This window comes from Neolamprologus multifasciatus, chromosome 9, assembly GCF_963576455.1.
Source record: "Neolamprologus multifasciatus chromosome 9, fNeoMul1.2, whole genome shotgun sequence".
Classification (NCBI taxonomy): Eukaryota; Metazoa; Chordata; class Actinopteri; order Cichliformes; family Cichlidae; genus Neolamprologus; species Neolamprologus multifasciatus.
Window position 1 is genome coordinate 29,522,441 of NC_140447.1, and position 19,444 is coordinate 29,541,884.

Below are 19,444 nucleotides of genomic sequence, written 5' to 3' on the forward strand. Positions count from 1 at the left end.
AAATTAATTGTTTCGACATCTTAAACACAAAATCATAAGTTTTAATACCTACAGCAAGTTTAAGGAAAATTAAAAGATTTTAAAGAGCTTTCAACCTTTTTTCTCAAATATAAAACAGCAGATGGCACTTACATGCATCTTTTATGGGATTGTCCAAAAATATCTAAATTCTCTGCATCAACAAGGAAATGAACTTGATACTAAACTTTAAGATCTGCAAACATCCGGGTCAATTCTTACCATGGTTGCTGCCTCTGAATAAAAATCTGGACAAAAGAGATCCACGTTATTAAATAAGCTTATGTTTAATGTCAGGAGATGTGTTATTCAACTGGATTACGGAGCAGCCCCCCTACTGTAACTCAGTGTTACAAGGAAATTTTTCATAACATTCAGGTCACATTTTTAATAAGCTGCAGGAACCCTGTTCAGTGTGAGTGGAGAACAGCCAAGTCTCATCCTCTGATAAACCTCCATCTGTGCCACTGAAAACAGTTCATCTGACTCTGACTGTAAACATGTTTCCATTTGTCACTTCAGTCTTTACTCTGAAATACAGGAAATGAAATCACAGCTCAAACTTCTTCATCCAACTGCTGGAACAAAGCGAACAACTCGACACGAACACTGAAGCAGAACAGTTTAGAAAGCTTAAAATGAGACTAGGGAACCATTTTCATTCATAGTTGCCTCATCAGATCTTTACAGGAGATTCACTCTGAACTCTTTGGAGCCTGATCTCAAGGGTTTTGAGTCTGACACTGAAACCAGAAGAGGATCTTTCTGTCTCTTCAGATTCACTGTGATGGGAGTGATTTCAGCCCTGAGTGATCACACTGATGTTTGCACAGAGCAGATAATTTAGTAAATGTTTTGGCACATTGGTAACAGTGAAACAGTTTATTAGTAACGTGGGATCGTTTGTGTGTGGAGTATGAACTGAGATTCCTGAAGCTCTTGTCACACTGGTCACAGCTGTAGTTTCCTTCCATGTGTGTACGCTCATGATAGTTACGATGAGCTGATTGTGAGAAGCTTTTGTCACAGTGTCTGCATTTGTATGGTTTCTCTCCTGTGTGCAGTCGTTTGTGTGTTTTAAGCCCACCTGCAGTAATGAAAGATGACCCACACTGATCACAGAGGTGCTTTTTTGTCCCACTGTGAATGAGTTCATGTCGTTTTAATTCACTTGAAGTGGTGAAGCTTCTCCCACATTCTTTGCAGTATTTCAGTTTGTCTCCAGTGTGTTTACATTGATGTATTTTCAGGGTTTGTTGCCGACTGAAAGTTTTTCCACAAAGGTCACAGAGGAAGTCTTTCCCACCACCACAGTGATGACAGGGTTGAGAACTGGATCCATTTGTGTCGCTCTGCTTCTAAACATAGACACAAAGACAGTGTAAGTCAATCCTTCAACATTTTTATCCTGAATGTCGCCTGAAATAAAGAGCATCTCTGCAGACGTCCAATTACATTTTACTGTTTCAGTTAACACAAATAACAATATAAATACATACCTCACAGTAACTGCACTTGTAGAGTCTCTTTCTGGTGTGGATCTGTTGGTGTCGTCTCAGGTGATGTGGAGATTTAAAAGTCTTCTCACACAGGTCACATTTATAAGGTCTCTCCTCAGTGTGGTTAAACATGTGTTGTTGTAACTGTGTGTCTGTTATAAACTCTTTGCCACACTGATCACAGCAGTACACATCATGGCTGGTGTGAATGCGTAGGTGTCTATTTCGGTGCCCTCTGTGGCTGAAAGTTTTTCCACAGATGTCACAGCTGTATGCCTTAATTCCAGAGTGGGTAACTAGATGATTCTGTAATTGGCCACTTTGAGTAAAAGCTCTTCCACACTGATCACAGCTGTATGCTTTAACTCCACTGTGGATGAGTTGGTGTGTTTTTAGAGCACTTTTCCAGGAAAAAGACTTTCCACACAAGTCACAGCTGAACGGTTTCTCTCCAGTGTGGATGACCTGATGATATTTTAGTTTAGCCTTCACAGTAAAATCCTTCCCACACTCGTCACAGGTGTATGTTTTCTCTCTCTTTCTTCTGTGAGGTTTGTCGGCCTCCTGAGAGCGCTGACTTCTCGCTCCATGTTGGTCCTGCAGTGACAGAGATACAAACAGAGGCAGTGAGTGAAATGCAGTCGTGGAACAAACTGAACCTTCAAACTCCCTCCATTAACACTAGTTTTAAACCTGAAGGTGGAGTGTGGCACCAAACACCTTAAAGGTCTCTTATCCCCACCTGCTGGTAGTTCTAACACATTACATCCAACCTGGTGTTAAAAATAATTCATGACTGTTCAAACGTTTCACTGTAGAAAACATTGGATTCATTTTTGATTAAAGGCAATTAAATGTCATTCATTTTCAATCTATATTCATTGCATTTCAATTTGTATGAGCAAAAAACCTCAAAAATAAAGGGAAAATATACACACTTAATGTGTTTACTGCCTGATATCGGACTACCGTTGTGGTGCTTTGGACAATATTAAGTCTATTTATACAGCAATGAAAGCAATAATATTATTATTATTAGTATTATTATTATTATTATTATTATTATTATTATTATTAATAATAATAATAATAATAATAATAATAATAATAATAATAATAATAAAAAAAATTCCACAGCATGTATTTTATCCTGTCTTCCTTTTTTCGCTCCAACCGCTCTCTGCAGACGGCCCCGCCCCTCTGTGAGCCTGGTTCTGCTGGAGGTTTCTTCCTGTTAAAAGGGAGTTTTTCCTTCCCACTGTCACCAAAGTGCTTGCTCAAAGGGGGTCATATAATTGTTGGGTTTTTCGTCTGTATGTATTATTGTAGGATCCACATTACAATATAAAGCACCTTGAGGCGACTGTTGTTGTGATTTGGTGCTGTATAAATAACACTGAATTGAAAATGTAATTAATACTACTACTAATAATAAAGAACAATAATAGCTTGTGACTTCTTAATGTTTGTAAACATAATTTAAAAATACATAATATATAATAATATACAAAACAGTCATATAACAGGTTGGGATTATGAGAGTTTTAGACGTGACTGCTGATTATTTGGTGAAACTGTGATATTTTCCTCACCTTCTGTGTTGAGCTCATTGTTTCCTCTGTAGTGACTCAGCTGAGTCCAGATGGCTGAAAATGTTCCTCTGCTGCTCCGTCAGACTCTTCTCCTCCTGCTGATCAGCTGGGACACAAAACAGATCTTTGTTAGGCTCCACACTGCACTGAAGAGTCAAAGTGTCTCATATGTTCATCTGACAACACAAAGTACAAATTTCACTCTGATTGCTTGTAGAAATCTTGTGAGACGTGTTGTGCTGCAAAGTGAGGAAACTCTCTCACTCACTTATACTTCAGGAGGAACTTTGTGACATTGGCTCTAATATTCTAAGCAGCCCTTTACTATGACAGGGCCAGAAAGTCCTATTTGAAGGTTTGTGAGAAGGACCATGTTAAAGGTGGATTGGGGTTTATACACTTTGTTATGATACAGGTAAGGCTGTAAGAGCCTGAGAAGGTGTCCTGAATGAACCTCTAAAAACGACTCTGCTTCAGTCTGGAAACAGCAACTACAAGTTTAAAGACTCCATCAACAATTCACACCCAGCAACAGCCTGAACAGCTCCTCCTGTGGTTTCCACAAACAGGGACAGACCTGTTACTCCCCCACCCCACACTTTCCACACCTTCAGCCCCCCAGTCCCACCACGTCCACCATTCCCCAAACTTTGATTCTGTTCATCTGGACGTAGCTTTGGCAGTAGGAGAAACGTTTCGTCACTCATCCAAGTGACTTCTTCAGTCTCAGCTAGAGCTGGGCGATATAAGATTTTTTCATATCACGATATGTTTTTTTCATATCAGGCGATAACGATATATATCACAATATAAGCCAAATAACTATATTTGTAAGATTTAAATGTGCCGTTGCTCACAAGTGAAATGTGAAATAATCAGCAGCTTGTTTTGATTTAAATATTTATTTCCCATAATAAGTTCAACAGGGTAGATGTACTTAAGGAACATGAGACTTTTTCAGATAAATAAAGGCAAATATTGCAAACTACACAAAAGGCAGCCGCTAAAGCGTTTAAGTTTCAAAATAGAACAAACAAAACAGACTAAATTGTCAATTCCACTTAGAAACAAAATATTAATTCTAAAAATGAGTCTTAGTTTGTTTTACAGAAGATCAGACAAAATTGACTAACTTTTGTCAATATCAAATAAACTGAGAACTAAAGGGAAATTCTCAATCTCTCCTTGTTGTATAGCTGAGCTTTTCAAACAGTTTTAACAGTTACTTTAGTCTGACAAAACCCGAATGACGAATTAGCGCTTTCAGTCAGAAATTGAGCATGCACCGGTTTATTGTATTTCCAGACTTGCTTTCGGCACATTTTACAGTGCGCGCTACTCTGTTTGTTGTCAGACTTGAAATAGCCGAAATACCTTCACACTAAGGAACTTCTGTGGCTCTTCCGTTCGACAATCTCTCCGGAATTGGAACCATCATCTGTTTTCTCTTCGGTAACCTTCGGTCACGCTCTCGGTTGATTTTTCTCTAGTCGGCACACTCATTTCCTCCATTACCCGGGCGACACGGCGGCTGGCTGCTTCCCAAACAAATACACATGTGCGGCTTGGCACTTGTGCTGTACATAACAAGTCACGTGACGTGACGCTGCGGCTGTGATTGGTTCGGCTCCGCACTACTTAATTTGGATTGTCTGTTCTTTTTTTTTTTTTTAAGAGGAAGAGCGGTGAGTAGTGATGGGATTTCCGGCTCTTTTTAGAGATCCGGCTCTTTCGGCTCGACTCACTAAAAATATCCGGCTCGGCTTACTAGAAAGATCCGACTCTTTCGGCTCCGAACCGGCTCTTCAGGTTGTTTTGTTGCTTTAATTATTTAATCATTAACAATAATATAAAATTATGCAGAAAAGGAATTACTAATGTAAAAAAAAGTGGTTTTATTTATATATGTTTATATATGGCCCCTAGAGACAAAGCACGTACAAACTCTAAAGGATATACAAACTCCAAAACACATTTCTAGCGTTAACTGAACTTCCAAAACAGAGCTACCCAGATCACTTAAATTACACAATTGAAAGCATGTGTGTATTGTTTGTGTATTTATAGACAAGCACTCATATTTATTCAAATAATTTTAAAAAAAAGTTCATTTACCTGTTACTACCACACACCAAATCCGCTTGCTGATACTTCCTGGCTTGTGTAGCCACTAGTGATGGGTCGTTCGCGAACGAAATGGCTCTTAGAGCCGGCTCTTTGAAGTGAACGACACGAGCCGGCTCCTTATTGGGAGCCGTGAGGGTTTTTTTTCTCTTTCTCTCACCCTCTCTCTCGCCCTTTTTTCCGCTAAACTCCGCACACGCGGCCTGTACTTTGCGCTGGGCAGAGGGGGGAGGGGCGTTAGTTACACTCGCAGTAGCACAGGAACAGAGCCAGAGAGAAAGAGAGCGAGGGACAACAACGTTGCATTAGAAAGGTATAGTAATCATCCACTATTTTCAGTTGCAGATGATAAAGGATTCAGAAATCATGCAGGCCCATATGACAGAGAATGTGCATCTTCTTTTTGTTTTAATATTTTAATTTATATTTAATTGTGTTGTGGTTTGCAGTGTTTTGTGTTGTTTCACGCTAAATTTGTTTAAAAGGAAAAAGCTGAAAATTTAAATAGTTAAAAGTTTAAAATGTAAATAGTTGTTTTTTGTATTATATGATTTATTTATTACATTTTATGTGGAGTGAATAAATAAAGTATATTTATGGTGGCCCTTAGCACGTACAAACTCCAAAACACGTAAAAACTCAGAAGCACATATAAAAGACAACAGAAGTGCTCCAGGATGCTGGGCGCAGTGTTGAGCTTTTGTTACCTAGTGGTTACACAAGCCAGGAAGTATCAACAACCGGATTTGGTGTGTGGTAGTAACAGGTAAATGAATTTTATTTTTAAATTATTTGAATAAATATGAGTGCTTGTCTATAAATACACAAACAATACACACATGCTTTCAATTGTGTAATTTAAGTGATCTGGGTAGCTCTGTTTTGGAGTTTGTATATGCTTTAGAGTTTGTACGTGCTTTGTCTCTAGGGGCCATATATAAACATATATAAATAAAACCACTTTTTTTACATTAGTAATTCCTTTTCTGCATAATTTTATTTTATTGTTAATGATAAATTAATTAAAGCAACAAAACAACCTGAAGAGCCGGTTCGGAGCCGAAAGAGCCGGCTCTTTTTAGTGAGCCGAGCCGAAAGAGCCGGATCTCTAAAAAGAGCCAGAAATCCCATCACTAGTAGCCACTAGGTAACAAAAGCTCAACACTGCGCCCTAGCATCCTGGAGCACTTCTGTTGTCTTTTGTACTTGATTCTGAGTTTTTACGCGTTTTGGAGTTTGTACGTGCTTTGTCTCTAAGGGCCACCGTAAATATACTTTATTTATTCACTCCACATAAAATGTAATAAATAAATCATATAATACAAAAAACAACTATTTACATTTTAAACTTTTAACTATTTAAATTTTTAGCTTTTTCCTTTTAAACAAATTTAACGTGAAACAACACAAAACACTGCAAACCACAACACAATTAAATATAGATTAAAATATTAAAACAAAAAGAAGATGCACATTCTCTGTCATATGGGCCTGCATGATTTCTGAATCCTTTATCATCTGCAACTGAAAATAGTGGATGATTACTTGTCCCTCGCTCTCTTTCTCTCTGGCTCTGTTCCTGTGCTACTGCAAGTGTAACTAACGCCCCTCCCCCCCTCTGCCCAGCGCAAAGTACAGGCCGCGCATGCGGAGTTTAGTGGAAAAAAGGGCGAGAGAGAGAGGGTGAGAGAAAGAAAAAAAAACCTCACGACTCACGTCGTTCACTTCAAAGAGCCGGCTCTAAGAGCCATTTTGTTCGCGAACGACCCATCACTAGCGGTGAGGTCTATCGCAATAGTTTAATTTTTCTATCGAGAAAAAGTTACTTCGCAATACATATTGTTATCGTTCTATCGCCCAGCTCTAGTCTCAGCTGACTGCAGGTTTCCCCAATTTTCAACAGTACATTTGCATAATTTCCACAATGGGCTGGGAGGTCAGTTATTGAGCATTAATATGCAAATTCTCATGATCATTGCTCAAATGCTGTGATTGCAGCGACTCCTCAACTCTTTGTGAATGGTACTCATGGCCATTGATCAGCGATCTTTGATTAATGAGCTTTGATCAGTGGTTTCAGTGCTTTCCTTCCTGTTTTGACTGCAGCTGTGTTTGACACGGGAAAGACATTATTACATTCTTCACACTCTCCTGCACATTAACCACCACAATATATTTTTATTCTCTGTGCTTTCAAATATGAACACTGTTTACTTTCATCTCTGTTTCATTAGTTTTTGTTAACATCTTCCTGTGCATCACTTTACAGCAGCCAGACTCATTAAAATGAGACTTTGTAGGAGTTCGCTTCCTCTCATGTGTTCATCCACAGCTGCTGGACAATAAAGTTATTGTGACCCTGATACTGCAGCAGATCGCTCTCATCCATTTCCTGTTATCACTTCAAATAGAAATGAGGCTGTAGAGGTTTGGTGCATGCAGGAAAACAGCTGCAGGGACAATGAAAAGACTTTTCTGCTCCAACTTTCTGCCAGCAAACGCTCAACTTCTCCCAGCATGCTGTGCTAATGATTAGTTGGTGTTTTTCTCCAAACACTCTCTCACTCTTCTCTCAACGTGTTCACAATAAACTGTGAACAGACACCGAGGAGAGCAGCAGAAGACCTCATTCAGGAGCTAAACTCAACACGAACTGAACTCACAGTAAAGTGAGCTCGGTGCTTACCTTTAGATGAGCCCACAAACCGAGAGAAACTCCGTGATGAAGCTGGAACTCTTTCCAAACACAGGAAACAGATCAGGGAGCAGATACCCACGTGGTTCACGCTATCGATGATCCAGAAGACAAGGGTGGGCAGATCGATGCAGATATCGATCCAAACGTTGGTACTAGTTTATTCTCTTTGAATGAAAAAGCAGCTCTCTGCGCAAACACCTCCTCTCGTGGAACATCCTCACTTTGCTCCGCCCTCTTCTTCTACTTCTTTATATCGTTCATTGGCGCTTGTCAAAAAACAAAATGGTGCATTACCGCCACCAACTGGTGTGGAGTGTGAACTGGAACATCGACCCTCAACTCGTCCCAAACCATTTATTCTCCTTGAAAAACTGGAATAAGGCCTGATAACTTTCACTTCTTGAGTCCTTTTGCAGTAAATCAATAAGATCCAGTTTCATGTTTATGTTACTGAGGTTTTGGATCAGTTACCTTCTCACAGTGTAATATAACATGTTCTACAGTTTTCTTTTCTCTTTTTTGAATGATTTGAATGGAGGTTATAATCCACCATCACTGAACTGAAATGAATTTCTAATTTGAGTGTATTTTATTGTGCAGGCTGAGTTTGATTAGATTTTCTTAGGGGTTATATTAATGTCATTAAATAGTTTTTTATTTTTTATTAATGTATGTATGTATTTCCTTTTATATACAGCACTAATTTACAATGGGAGTTTCCAAGGTGTGTTATTGCAAGGTAAATGTCATTTAGCCTTTTAAAAGTATTCTAATAATATCTTTTAACAGGAGTGACTGATTTTAAAAATGGGATTATTTATGTCTGTGTAATATTTCATTAGTCTCTGTTACTCTATTATTTCTCTCCATACTCAACCTTGTTTTTGTTTTTACCCTTTAACACACAGTTATACATCACATATTATAAATCTGACTTTGATAAATATTTAGATCTTCACACATTTCAGGGTCCAAGTGTGGGTTGACTGAAGTGTTTGTTTTTATCCCAACAACATAATAAACATTTTACTGTTATATGTACAGAACCAAAAATCAAAAACATGATATATGCATTACTGTCTTCAGCCTCTAGGGGGGCATTGTTGTTCAGGAAGTACATTCTACTCAGACAAGCTGCTAAAAGCACTTCTCTAACCAAAGACTGTAAACAGAAGATGAGAGTTCAGAAACAGTAAAACAGATTCACAGAAGCCACAGTGATATTAAACATGCAGCACTGACGGGGATGACAGACAACATTACAGGTCAGTTGCAAAAACAATAACGCTAATACAGAACAAAGATACTGACTATAAATAAAGATGTTAGACCTCACTAAGATCAGGATAACTGGTGACCTTCAAGGCATCAATCCAGTATGCCTCTGATGACAGGACATGAGCAGTGTTACAATTTATGAAACTGATGAAAGATTTTAACACAAAAAAGTAAAGGAGTGTTTTTAAAATAGAATCTCTCGGGAAAATGAAGGTGTGGCAACACACAAATATATATTAGCAATTACATTTCAGCTCGCCTCGACTTTTGTAATAGTCTTTACTCTGGTGTTAGTCTGTCATCAGTCAGCCGACTGCAGCTGGTCCAAAACGCTGCAGCACGGTTACTAACGGGCACACGCAAACGAGACCACATATCTCCCATACTGGCATCCATACACTGGCTGCCAGTCAAGTTTTTGAATTCATTTTAAGATTTTATTATTTGTTTTTAAGGTGTTGCATAGGTCTGCACCCTCATACCTTTCTGATTATTTAAATTGGTACATTCCTGCTAGATCACTGAGGTCTGCGGATCAGATGCTCTTAGTTGTCCATGGTCCACATTAAACACAGAGGAGACCGGGCCTTTGCTGTGACTGCTCCTATCCCTGCACATCAGGACCTCCTCAACATTGGACAGTTTTAAAACCCTCTTAAAAATGAATGAGTTTTTAAAACTTCTGTCTTACTCAAATTGTATAGAAGTATTGTGTTGTATAGCTGGAGACAGCGTTTATACCGCTGTCTGCTTTGGTCGCAAAGCCATCATGGACCTCTGTGGAGATCCGGCTTTCTTTAGATTCAGTTAAAATCAAGGCACTCGAAAAGATCCTCTGGAAAAGAGTAATATTCTTGGAACAGAGTTTATTAAACAGAATTATATTGACAGCAAGAAATTACACACAGAATATGGCGAGACAGTTAGCAGAAAGCAAAGTGAAGCGAACCCCATGGTGAAGAGCCTTTAAGCACAAACATAACGAATTTGCAAATGGATAACAAACAGTCATTATAATTCATCACACATTGAAATATCAGACAAATCAACAATACAGCTCTTCCAAATAGTGGCCCATTAATATTATGCTGAACACAGTCCAAAAGATTCAATAAGTCACATCAGTCTCTACTGTCTGTCTACTGTTTACTATAATAGCCAAGTAGCTAACAAAGGTAAACAGCAGTTTTCACAATCCCTACTACTGAATGTTATCTTGTTTCAGGACAATACCAGGTAAGCAGATGTGTCATTTTTTCTGGGATTTCATACAACCCAGGAAAAATAATTAATACATAATAGGCTTGGAGTAACAATATGAATCATAATCAAGCAGCCCGCCCCCTCCCTTTTTGACAGGTTGTGTGTGAGACTTCAGCACAGCAGCAAACAGGTGCACCGAGGGCCCTCACACTCAGTTTTTACATATATGCTGTCAACGTTAACGCTGTCATCAAGATTGACACAATTACAATTTTTAACCCATCTGGAGCGCAGAATGCACGAACTTTGGACAAACTGTCCAAAATGCATTGACAGAGACATTTCAGGGATTTTGAGTCATTCTGCAATCCAGAACGGATTAATTGTGTAAAAATTTTAAAGCACGTAATCGTGATGTCAGCATTGACGTTAAGTTTAACCCTCAAACCAGAAAAGGATCTTTCTGTCTCTTCAGATTCACTTTGATGGGAGTGATTTCAGCCCTGAGTGATCACGCTGATGTTTGCACAGAGCAGACAATGAGGTGAATGTTTTGGCACATTGGTAACAGTGAAACAGTTTATTAGTAACGTGGAATCGTTTGTGTTCAGAGTATGAACTGAGATTCCTGAAGCTCTTGTCACACTGGTCACAGCTGTAGTTTCCTTCCATGTGTGCAAGTTCATGCTTGTTACGACTATCTGAATGTGAGAAGCTTTTTTCACAGTGTCTGCACTTGTATGGTTTCTCTCTTGTGTGGACACGTTTGTGTCTTTTAAGAGTGACTGCAGTGATGAAAGATGACCCACACTGATCACAAACGTGCTTTTTAACCCCACTGTGAATCAGTTCATGGCGTTTTAATCTACTTGATGTGGTGAAGCTTCTCTCATTCTTTGCAGTATTTCAGTTTGTCTCCAGTGTGTCTATGTTGATGTGTTTTTAGAGCAGCTTGATTCTATCTGAACTCTGTGGAGCCTGATCTCAAGCTTTTTGAGTCTGACACAGAAACCAGAGTATCGTTCTGTGTCTTCAGATTCACTGTGATCCAGTGATGGGAGTGATTTAAGCCCTGAGTGATCACGCTGATGTTTGCACAGAGCAGACAATGAGGTGAATGTTTGGGCACATTGGTAACAGTGAAACTGTTTATTAGTAACGTGGGATCGTTTGTGTTTGGAGTATGAACTGAGATTCCTGAAGCTCTTGTCACACTGGTCACAGCTATAGTTTCCTTCCATGTGTGCACGTTCATGAATGTTACAACTACTTGATTGTGAGAAGCTTTTTTCACAGTGTCTGCACTTGTATGGTTTCTCTCCTGTGTGGACTCGTTTGTGTGTTTTAAGGTGACTTACAGTGGTGAAGACTGACTCACACTGATCACAGCGGTGCTTTTTAACCCCACTGTGAATGAGTTCATGTTGTTTTAATCCACTTGATGTGGTGAAGCTTCTCCCACATTCTTTACAGTATTTCAGTTTGTCTCCAGTGTGTCTACGTTGATGTACTTTTAAGGTGTATTGGTGACTGAAAGTTTTTCCACAGAGGTCACAACGAAAGTCTTTCCCACCACCACAGTGATGACAGGGTTGAGAACTGGATCCATCTGTGTCGCTCTGCTTCTAAACAAAGACACAAAGACAGTGAAAGTAAGTCCTTCAACACTTTTATCCTGAACGTCGCCTGAAATAAAGAGCATCTCTGCAGACGTCCAATTACATTTTACTGTTTAACGCACTCAGTTTACTGGGCTGCAATAACTACAATACTACCACCATAATACTACAGTAATACTAAAATCATAACTGACATGAAAATCTGAATAATCACTCAGAGCTGCTTTTCCATGCAGTAGAATTGCTAACATGCTAACACAATTTAATGAGCAGAGTTGTTCCAAACAGTCAGGCTAAAATGACAAGATAACAATATAAATACATACCTCACAGTAACTGCACTTGTAGAGTCTCTTTCTCGTGTGGATCTGTTGGTGGTTTCTCAGGTGATGTGGATCTTTAAAACTCTTTTCACACAGGTCACATTTATAAGGTCTCTCCTCAGTGTGGGTAAACATGTGTTGTTGTAAATGCGCGTTGGTTGTACACTGTCTGCCACACTGATCGCAGCAGTACACATCATGTCCGGTGTGAATGCGTAGGTGTGTATTTCGATTCCGTATATGGCTGAAAGTTTTGCCACAGATGTCACAGCTGTATGCCTTAATTCCAGAGTGGGTAACTAGATGCCTCTGTAAGCTGCTACTGTGAGTAAAAGCTCTGCCACACTGATCACAGCTGTACGCTTTAACTCCACTGTGGATGACTTGGTGTTGTTTTAGAGCATCCTTCCTGGAAAAAGACTTTCCACACAAGTCACAGCTGAACGGTTTCTCTCCAGTGTGGATGACCTGATGAAGTTTTAGTGAAGGCTTCACAGTAAACTCTTTTCCACATTCATCACAGCTGTATTTGTTCTCTCTCTTTCTTCTGTGAGGTTTGTCGGCCTCCTGAGAGTGCTGACTTCTCGCTCCATGTTGGTCCTGCAGTGACAGAGATACAAACAGAGGCAGTGAGTGAAATGCAGTCGTGGAACAAACTCAACCTTCAAACTTCCTCCATTAACACTAGTTTTGAACCTGAAGGTGGAGTGTGGCACCAAACACCTTAAAGGTCTCTTATCCCCACCTGCTGGTAGTTCTAACACATTACATCCAACCTGGTGTTAAAAATAATTCATGACTGTTCAAACCAATGACTGTAGAAAACATTGTCTGTATTGTGCACTGGTGTCTGGCTCTGGTATAGATCATAAGCCCCGCCTCCTCCATGTTAGACAGGAGTGGGATCAGATAATTTTTCAATCATTAACTATAGATTAAAATAGTAAAGTCCAATATTTATGCACTGAAACCAACTACAGCTGTTTGTTTGGTAGCTTACGTTAAAATAAAGTTTGTTTCAAATATTCTGGTTAAAAGAAACAGTCTTGATGATTCTTAATAAGTTATTGTTGACAGTTAGATGGATATTACTCTGTACAGCTTACATGCTCTGAGAGAAATAATTTGAAGCTTTAATATTTCTTGTCTGGTACCCAGGCAACCGCTGAAACACCAGTTATAATACCTGCGTATGTTGGTGACCACAATGCAGCAGCAGACTGAACAAGGACTGAAACCTGCTCCATCATCTCATCTTTATCAATTTACATAGCACCAACAACTCAAAGGTAAACATATTGCAAAATATGTTAGTATATAAGGCTTTGTCCTTATCTAATAAACAGCTCATATGTCAGCTGGCAGCAGAGCTGTAGAAAGGAAAATATGTAAGAGAAAAACTTCAGATCCCGAGTGTGTGAGGACAGAGAGGATCAGCTTTATTTCAGATTTGAGGGATAAGCTTTATTTTTCAGTTTGTGATGATTCTGTTCTCTTTGTGATTCCAGGAGCTGCCCTCAGATTCAGACCTCAGCACCACCCAGTGACAGCAGACAGATCATCCAACATGTTCACATGTTAACTGCAAAATTAATTGATGAAAACAGTACAAAAGGTTAAAGTACCACATGATGTGCTGTCAGTGAAAGCTGCAGCTCTTTTGTTGATACATTTAAAGTAGTGCTATCAATAGATTAAAATAAATAACCTCATAAATAAACTAATAAATCGCTCAATTTTCTGCATTTAATCGCAATCAATTGATCAATATGCCAGAACGCAATTACACTTTTTGAACTTTATATTTAAGCATGTAACAGACATTCATGCAATATAATGAAATAAATAAAGAATAAACACAAAGAATATCTGCTTTGTGTTTGCTTCAATCATTTAACACAGGTTCTCTCCTGTGAAATACAACTTTTTAAAAAGCCTATTTACTAATATGTAAGTATACATTAATATATAATATATATATATATATATATATATATATATATATATATATATATATGAGTGCTGTTTTTCTTCTTTTTGTTTTTGCACAGCAACTGAACGACTGCAGGTGCTCATAAGTTGCAGGAGAGTTTTCTCCAAGCATGACATCCCGGTGTATTTCAGACCCATCAACACGCTCAGACAAAAACTGGTTCACCCGAAAGACAAAACTCCAAAACACAGATTTAACAATGTGGTGTTTGCTGTACAGTGCAGCGAGGAATGCCCAGACCTCTACATTGGAGAGACCAAACAGCCACTTCACAAGCGCATGGCACAACATAGAAGAGCCACCTCCACAGGACAAGACTCAGCTGTCCATCTGCATCTAAAGGTCAAAGGTCACTCTTTCGAGGATGCCAATGTTCACATTTTGGACAGAGAGGACAGATGGTTTGAAAGAGGAGTGAAAGAAGCATCTATGTCCACTGTGAGCGACCATCTTTGAACAGAGGCGGTGGTTTATGACACCAACTGTCTGCCATCTATAATCCAGTTTTGAGTTCCCTCCCCAGACGCCTTAACGCCCACTCACATCCTGGGCCATCTGACCTCAGGAATTTGCATGATAAGGTGGGGCCATGTTTCACAATGAGCTCACCCGAAACTCTGGCTGATTGGGACCCACACCCAGTTTCACACCTTGGCTCAGGCGATTACAGGATCATCAGGGGGTCCCTTTGTCCCTCTGTGGGGGGATACTCCCACTAGGTTTAAATCTGGGAATCTCCACCATTTGACCTTAGAACTGAAGAAGCTTCTTGGATGAGAGGTGAAACGTCTTCAAGCAACTCAAAGAAGTCCAGACGCTTTTCTTTGCAAGCTCCTTTGACAAGTTGCAGTAACAATACTTCAGCATCTAGCTATCCATGCAGAAGACGAGCGAGCATAAATGGAGTAATATTTTTAAGTGGCAGGTAATTTCAAATGCAGCATTTCTATCAGCTCAAAAAACATCAGCAAACAAACAAACTGTTTATGTGCAGTTTTGTCTCACAGTGTGTTACTCGCTAAAGCAGCGGTCCCCAACCCCCGGGCCACGGACCGGTACGTGAGTTATTTAGTACCAGGCCGCAAGAGTGAGACTCGGGTGTGAAATGTATGGTTTTCAGGGTTCTTATCGGTTTTCAGCGTTATTTTGTTATCGTTTTTTTCGTTAACTCGGTTTTCCTTGGTCTTTTCATGTGTGTTATGAAAAATCTTCTTTTTTTCGGTACCGGTACTAGTTTTATTTTGTTGTATTTATCCGCGACACCTTAAAGGCCGGTCCGTGAATATATTGTCGGGCACAAACCGGTCCGTGGCGCAAAATAGGTTGGGGACCGCTGCGATAAAGGTCCAGCTGCTGCACATCACAGGGAGAGAAAGGAAAGAGAGCTAACTTCACTCAGAGATGGAGAAAGACAAGACACACAGGACAGGAGAGGAAGAAGAGAGGTTAGATTTAAAGGGAAGGACTGCTCAGTGGGATTTGATCAACTGGAGATTAAAGCTTATATGTAAGTCCTCATGTGTTGAAATCAGACATTGGGTCTGTACATGTGACATTATGTTTTTTCATAAACTGAAAGATGCTGCAAAACAATCTGAGGCAGATTATTTAGTGAAGTGATTGTATATATAATAAAATACAACACAGTCATATAACAGGTTGGGAGTATGAGAGTTTTAGACGTGACTGATTATTTGGTGAAACTGTGATATTTTCCTCACCTTCTGTGTTGAGCTCATTGTTTCCTCTGTAGTGACTCAGCTGAGTCCAGATGGCTGAAAATGTTCCTCTGCTGCTCCGTCAGACTCTTCTCCTCCTGCTGATCAGCTGGGACACAAAACAGATCTTTGTTAGGCTCCACACTGCACTGAAGAGTCAAAGTGTCTCATATGTTCATCTGACAACACAAAGTGCAAATTTCACTCTGATTGCTTGTAGAAATCTTGTGAGACGTGTTGTGCTGCAAAGTGAGGAAACTCTCTCACTCACTTATACTTCAGGAGGAACTTTGTGACATTGGCTCTAATATTCTAAGCAGCCCTTTACTATGACAGGGCCAGAAAGTCCTATTTGAAGGTTTGGGAGAAGGACCATGTTAAAGGTGGATTGGGGTTTATACACTTTGTTATGATACAGGTAAGGCTGTAAGAGCCTGAGAAGGTGTCCTGAATGAACCTCTAAAACCAGTTTTCAGCTAACGACTCTGCTTCAGTCTGGAAAACAGACGTCAAGGCGACAGGTCTGTAGTCATTCAGTCCTGTGATGGTGGGTTTCTTGGGAACAGGGATGATGCTCCAGGGATCTGTTGAAGATGCAAGTAAAGATGGGAGCCAGCTGTTCAGCACAGGTTTTGAGGCAGGAGGGTGAGACACCGTCTGGTCCGGGGGCTTTCCTGAGCTTCTGTTTCTGAAATAGTTGGCTCACATCCTCAGTGTGTATTCTGAGTTTCAGGGAGGAGGAAAGGGGGGTGAGGGGTGTGATGGAGGTCGATAAGTCTGGATTGGAGAGGGTGGTGGTGGTCTTTGATATTTGCATAATGGCTGAATAGAGCACCACTGAAGGAACAAAGGGCTGGGAGGTCAGTTATTTGAGCATTAATATGCAAAATCAGTGGTTTCAGTGCTTTCCTTCCTGCTTTGACTGCAGCTGTGTTTGACACAGGAAGACATTATTACATTCTTCATGATTATACTTTATTCTTTTTGGGGAAAGTGCAGCTTTAAACCTTCACATGATTCAAGTCAACCCAACAAATCAATCTGAACGATCACAGGTGAGAAAAACTTCTGTAGACAAAATGAAATCAAACCCAACATTCAATCCACAACACGATTAAAAACATTCTTCTACCAAATCACCAAGAGCTGCACATTAACCACCACAATATATTTTTATTCTCTGTGCTTTCAAATATGAACACTGTTTACTTTCATCTCTGTTTCATTAGTTTTTGTTAACATCTTCCTGTGCATCACTTTACAGCAGCCAGACTCATTAAAATGACACTTTGTAGGAGTTCACTTCCTCTCATGTGTTCATCCACAGCAGCTGGACAATAACGTTTATTGTGACCCTGATACTGCAGCAGATCGCTCTCATCCATTTCCTGTTATCACTTCAAATAGAAATGAGGCTGTAGAGGTTTGGTGCAGGCAGGAAAACAGCTGCAGGGACAATGAAAAGACTTTTCTGCTCCAACTTCTCCCAGCATGCTGAGCTAATGATTAGTTGGTGTTTTCTCCAAACACTCTCTCACTCTTCTCTCAACGTGTTCACAATAAACTGTGAACAGACACCGAGGAGAGCAGCAGAAGACCTCATTCAGGAGCTAAACTCAACATGAACTGAACTCACAGTAAAGTTAGCTCGGTGCTTACCTTTAGATGAGCCCACAAACCGAGAGAAACTCCGTGATGAAGCTGGAACTCTTTCCAAACACAGGAAACAGATCAGGGAGCAGAGACCCACGTGGTTCACGCTGATCTCAGCTACGATCCAGGAGACAAGGGTGGGCAGATCGATGCAGATATCGATCCAAACGTTGGTACTACTTTATTCTCTTTGAATGAAAAAGCAGCTCTCTGTGCAAACGCCTCTTCTCGTGGAGCGTCCTCACTTTGCTCCGCCCTCTTCTTCCTTCTTTATATCGTTTATTGGTGGTTGTCAAACAACAACATGGTGAATTACCGCCACCAACTGGTGTGGAGTGTGAACTGGAACATCGACCCTCACATCCTCCCAAACAATTTACTCTCTTTTAAAAACTGGTATAATTCCTGATAACTTTCACTTCTTGAGTCCTTTTGCAGTAAATCAATAAGATCCAGTTTCATTTTTATGTTACTGAGGTTTTGGATCAGTTACCTTCTCACAGTGTAATATAACATGTTCTATAGTTTCCTCTTTTTGAATGATTTGAATGGAGGTTATAATCCACCATCACTGAACTGAAACAAATATCTAAGTAGGAAGTCATCAGTTCAGTTTCTGATCAATTTCAGGGTATTTTATTGTACTGGCGAAGTTGTTTTGATGATTTTAGGTTTCCTTAGTGGTTAAATTAATGTTATGAAATTGTATTTTATTTTTTATTAATTCATGTATGTATTTCCTTTTATATACAGCACTAATTTACAATGGGAGTTTCCAAGTTGTGTTATTGCAGGGTAAATGTTATTTAGAGATTTGTAGACATATTCCAATAATATCTTTTAACAGGAGTGACTGATTTTAAAAATGGGATTCTTTATGTCTGTGTAATATTTCATTAATCTCTGTTATTCTGTTATTTCTCTCCATACTCAACCTTGTTTTTGTTTTCCCTATAAAACACAGTTATACATCACATATTATAAATCTGACTTTGATAAATATTTAGATCTTCACACATTTCAGGGTCCAAGTGTGAGTTGACTGAAGTGTTTGTTTTTATCCCCACAACTTCCTAAACATTTTACTGCAATGCATAAACAGAAACGAAAAATCTAAAACATGATATATGCATTACTATCTTCAGCCTCTAGGGGTCATTTTTGTTCAGGAAGTACATTCTCCTCCGATAAGCAGCTAAAAGCACTTCTCTAACCAAAGGCTGTAAATAGACAACGTAAAAGTTTAGAAACAATAAAACAGAACAGATTCACAGAAGCCACAGTGATGTTAAACATACACCACTGACAGAAAACATTACAGGTGAGTTTCAAAAACAATAACACTAATACGGGGTTAAAGTTTATGAAACTGATGGAAGATTTTATCACCTTTTAAAATACTAGTACTATTTGAAATACAAAACCTGAGAAACACAGAGGAAAGGCTGCTGAACACAGATGCACAGCAGGTGAGGAGGAGCTCGATGGAAATTAGCAAATAATGCTTGAATACAAATTTTGTTTTGCTGGAAAACTGAACAACCCAGCGCATTCAGGAGTTCAAGAACAGAGAGCACACAGTCAACACTGAACTCGAGTCTTTACAGTGAGAAAACTCCCACTTTGGAACTAAAAGAACAAAAATGCTTGATTCATTATAATCTCCTTTATTTCCTTTATATTTCAAAATATCAGCTAAAGAGAATAAATATATCTATTTTTCTTT

At 39.4% G+C, this 19,444-nt stretch overlaps 1 protein-coding gene and 1 pseudogene across 3 annotated transcripts in view; both read right to left on the bottom strand.

Moving 5' to 3' along the window:
* LOC146511792 (uncharacterized) overlaps nucleotides 1-4,208 on the bottom strand; it is a 28,225-nt pseudogene extending 24,017 nt beyond the window's left edge. Inside the window, exons 1-2 of the transcript XR_014875963.1 lie at nucleotides 3,110-4,208; nucleotides 1,518-2,114 (exon numbers count right to left, since the gene is read on the bottom strand). The product of XR_014875963.1 is annotated as an uncharacterized LOC146511792 (transcript). The remainder of the gene's footprint in view (nucleotides 1-1,517; nucleotides 2,115-3,109) is intronic.
* A 5,852-nt stretch (nucleotides 4,209-10,060) lies between these two features.
* Nucleotides 10,061-19,431, bottom strand: LOC146511794 (uncharacterized). Of its 2 annotated transcripts, XM_085171947.1 has the most exons (4): nucleotides 16,069-19,431; nucleotides 12,358-12,954; nucleotides 11,856-12,037; nucleotides 10,061-11,286 (listed from the first exon to the last, which is right to left on the bottom strand). In XM_085171947.1, exons 1-4 carry the CDS (start codon nucleotides 16,084-16,086, stop codon nucleotides 10,890-10,892), a joined length of 1,194 nt encoding a protein of 397 aa, XP_085028073.1. In that variant the 5' UTR covers nucleotides 16,087-19,431; the 3' UTR covers nucleotides 10,061-10,889. The 2 variants fall into 2 exon arrangements, with proteins under 2 accessions (XP_085028073.1, XP_085028072.1); XM_085171946.1 differs by having other exon boundaries at nucleotides 11,217-12,037; nucleotides 16,069-19,419.
* Nucleotides 19,432-19,444: the final 13 nt, after the last annotated feature.